This window comes from Lathyrus oleraceus, chromosome 2, assembly GCF_024323335.1.
Source record: "Lathyrus oleraceus cultivar Zhongwan6 chromosome 2, CAAS_Psat_ZW6_1.0, whole genome shotgun sequence".
Lineage (NCBI taxonomy): Eukaryota > Viridiplantae > Streptophyta > Magnoliopsida > Fabales > Fabaceae > Lathyrus > Lathyrus oleraceus.
The window spans coordinates 22,447,101-22,451,058 of NC_066580.1; the positions used below are offsets into that span (position 1 = coordinate 22,447,101).

A 3,958-nucleotide genomic window follows, 5' to 3' on the forward strand; every position below is an offset into this window, starting at 1 on the left:
TGAATGTATGAATCTAAGTATCAAAGGATGTTGTCACTCTTCTAGATCAATTATCGACAAGAACGTTTTAACACTATGATACTTGAGATGTATCTGCTATAGAAGGACACCTAATCAAAACAATTACAACGAGGAAAATTGACAGATTGTAATTTGAAGGATGGTCTGACATATGTCATTTCTCAATAGAAAGTTTTTATTCCTTAAAACCCTAAATCCTATTATAAAAATTTAATAAAATTATCATATCAAGATACACATTATTCTAACCCTAAATACCGAAAAATCAAGAGTGTTTAAAATCTCATTGTCGAACCGGAATAACTAAATACTGAACTTTGCCATCAAATCTTGATTCATTACTTCATTTGTGAATTCAATAGATTTTTCTCACCATAATAACTATTAATGTCACTTGAATTAAAAATTATTTTTTTGAAAAAATATAATAATTAATATATTAAAAAGGATACCTTGTTTTTTAAATAATAAAAATAATGTTGGAAAAACATAAAAAAATTGTGAAACAAAAAATTAAAAACCCAAAACTCTTTTTAATTTTACATGAAAAATTCAGCCAAATTACAATATTTAAAAGTAATTGTAGACTTTGATTTTACTATAATAAGAGTGAATGCTAAATAATTTTTCTATAAAAAGACTAAAAATGACCTACTCTATATGGACAATAAACTAATGTTAGTCAAAGCCGAAGAGTTTACAAACATGCCATCCCATTCAGTTATGGCATGATTAAAAAATTAATTAAACCAAAACCATTCAATTTGTGGGACTAGTACCCTACAAGCTCATCTAAATATCCATATATAATAAATTTTCACATGTTACCAATATTGACTTTGATTCTGAATAGTAAAATCAAAATATTAAATATACCACCTACTAAAATTCTCATAGCTCTTTTGTTCTATAAATACATGCATACCACCCTTCTAGCTTATTCATCAAATAACCAATTAATCATAGCAAGAAAACTTGATTATCCATTAAGATTGTTCTTAATTCTCATAGTCATATTTAATCACAAAAATGTGTTTTGGAAAAGTACAATTCACTGTAAATGTCACCAACGAGGAAGTTGTGGCTGCTGCACTTCCCATGCAAGAACATTGGCTGCCACTATCAAACCTTGATTTGATTCTTCCACCTGTTGATGTTGGTGTGTTCTTTTGCTACAATAATCCTATGATTAGTATTGGCACACACAGTAACATTGTAGCGTGTTTGAAACATTCCTTAGCCGAGGCTCTTGTTTCTTATTATGCCTTTGCTGGTGAAGTTGTTGCTAACTCCATGGGTGAACCTGAGATTCTTTGCAACAATAGAGGAGTGGATTTTGTTGAAGCTTTTGCCGATGTCGAGTTACAATCTCTTAATTTGTATAATCCAGATGAAAGCGTGGAAGGGAAACTTGTTCCAGAGAAAAAACATGGTGTGTTTGCTGTTCAGGTAAAATATTAATATTTCTATTTAATGAATCTAAAAAGTAAATTTTTTTGGCTGCCATGTTACATCCATCGCATCATTCTTGTGTATATGTGTTTTGATTATTGTTTTTGACTATGCAGGCTACTTGGATGAAATGCGGCGGATTAGTAGTCGCGTGCAAATTTGACCATCGCATAGCGGACGCCTATTCCGCAAACATGTTCCTTGTATCGTGGGCCGAGATAGCTCGGCCGCACGATAACAAGTCATTGATCCCGACGACGCAACCTTGTTTTCGTCGGTCACTATTGACCCCGCGCCGTCCACCTTCAATCCATCCTTCACTCTATGACATGTATGTCCCCGTCTCCGAGCTACCTCCTCCACCCGAACCCGAGTTCGAATCCGAACTAACCGACCCAATAATAAGTCGGATATACTATGTAACAAGTGAAGAACTCAACAACATGCAATCATTAGCCAACTCAAACAATAATAGTAACACCAAGCGCTCAAAACTCGAGTCCTTTTCCGCTTTCCTATGGAAGATGGTTGCTGAAGCAGCTTCAACTGATAATGACAATAAGAACATTGTTGCAAAAATGGGACTAGTTGTTGATGGAAGAAAAAGACTAAGCAATGGTGACAAAAACAAGGAAGAGATTATGAGTTCATATTTCGGGAACGTGCTTTCAATTCCCTACGGTGGTAAATCAGCAGAAGAGCTTATTGAAAAGCCATTAAGTTGGGTGACAAACCAAGTTCATGACTTTTTGGAGGCCGCGGTGACGGAGGAGCATTTCTTAGGACTAATTGATTGGGTTGAAGAGCATCGACCGGTTCCGGGGCTAGCAAGGATTTACTGTGGTGGTACCGGCGGAGAAGACGGGCCGACATTTGTGGTGTCTTCCGGGCAGCGGTTTCCGGAGTCGAAGATAGACTTTGGATGGGGGAAGCCTGTGTTTGGATCTTACCATTTTCCATGGGGTGGTAGTGCTGGATATGTTATGCCAATGCCTAGTCCTAAAAGGAATGGTGACTGGTTGATCTACATGCATCTTCCTAAGGGACATTTGGAATTCATGGAAGATCAAGCTCCTCATTTCTTTAGACCAGTCTCTTGGGATTATCTTCTCAATTGAAGTTTCATTGTTACTTAATTCATTTGTTTGTTCATTGTATTCTTTTCTTTATGCTCATGAGTTCATTAGTTAGTAATAATCTAAAATTTGCATCTTGTTATAACTTGTTTTTGATATTGAAATGAATGTTAATGTATTATTACTTGTTAAAAAAAAATTGATATTGAAATGAACATGTGCCCCTCATGTCACTTTCATTTTCTACTACTTAAAATTGTTTTCTTTGAAAAATTTAGAGATATACTATTTAAAATTGTACGGTAAACTTACTTCCTTTACCTTAATGTAGAATCCACTAATGGTAAAATTTAAAATAAAAAGGATTCAAGCAAACAAGAAATACATGATGTATAAGATATAATAGAACAATGGCAAGCACATTAAACAGTCTCAAGTAAAAATGATCTACCAACTAAAAACACTAAACAAACCACAATATATGATTGAATAAAAAATATCTACTTCGATAGAGAGAAAGTGTAATTCTATCATTCACTATCAATCAAGAGTCTAAATCAATAGATTACAAATGAATTACAAAAAATTACCCCAACAAGTTCACATGAACGTCTCTTAATTTATGTTGGAATTAATCTCAATTTTGGAGATAATCTGAATAAATCTTGATTTAACGAGAATCAATCTTTTTCATTGACTGTTCCTCTCGTTTCTCATTCGTCACTTGAGTGATTCAACCACACCTGGATTGCAAGATGATTTCGTTGCACATTGATTTGAGAAGAAAATAAATATGTGAAAGTGAATTGATGAGGAAAAACAATTAGGATTTTGAGAGAAAGGGGAAGAAGATGGATCAACTTCTGCAGAGTTTCTCTCTATGTTTATTCTGACTGAATTTATCTTATTCAACTTATAATTATAACGTACCTCCCTATTTATAGATGAGATCACTTGCACACCAAATGATTCTCAAAGTACCTAACTAATATAAACTTCAACAAGTTGTATTCAACTTTCGGTCGAATACAATTAATACAGACTCTGTTTGACTCTGTCGAGCACACACTACTTCGACTATGTCGAGCACATACTTATGTCTGTCACAAAGAAACATATTTAACATACCACCTAATTTATTATGTCTAAGCTATCTACATTCATCATAGTTATTAATCTCTTGAATAATTCAACCTACTCAGCCTTCCTCATGATGTCTACAATCTGATTCTCAGTTATGCAGTGTTCCAAGTTCAGCTTCCCATTTGCTACTTGCTCTAGAAGATAATGGAACATCGTATCGATGTGTTTGCTTCATCCATGTGCTATCAGGTTCTTGGCCAGTTTGATAGTAGACATGTTGTCGATCTTTATGATCATTGATCCATGATCATCTCTTGAAATCTCCT

The 3,958-nt window shown here is 34.2% G+C and overlaps 1 protein-coding gene across 1 annotated transcript; it reads left to right on the forward strand.

Annotated features, from left to right (window-relative positions):
* The first annotated feature begins 981 nt into the window (after positions 1-981).
* Positions 982-2,760, forward strand: LOC127117783 (coniferyl alcohol acyltransferase). The gene is made up of 2 exons (XM_051047891.1): positions 982-1,470; positions 1,590-2,760. The coding sequence occupies exons 1-2, from the start codon at positions 1,051-1,053 to the stop codon at positions 2,589-2,591; spliced, it is 1,422 nt and encodes a 473-aa protein (XP_050903848.1). The 5' UTR covers positions 982-1,050; the 3' UTR covers positions 2,592-2,760.
* The last annotated feature ends 1,198 nt before the right edge of the window (positions 2,761-3,958 follow it).

Coding starts and splice junctions, on each gene's coding strand:
- LOC127117783 (XM_051047891.1), top strand. CDS start 1,051: ATGTGTTTTGGAAAAGTACAATTCACTGTAAATGTCACCAACGAGGAA. Junction 1,471..1,589: donor ATGGTGTGTTTGCTGTTCAG/GTAAAATATTAA, acceptor TTGACTATGCAG/GCTACTTGGATGAAATGCGG.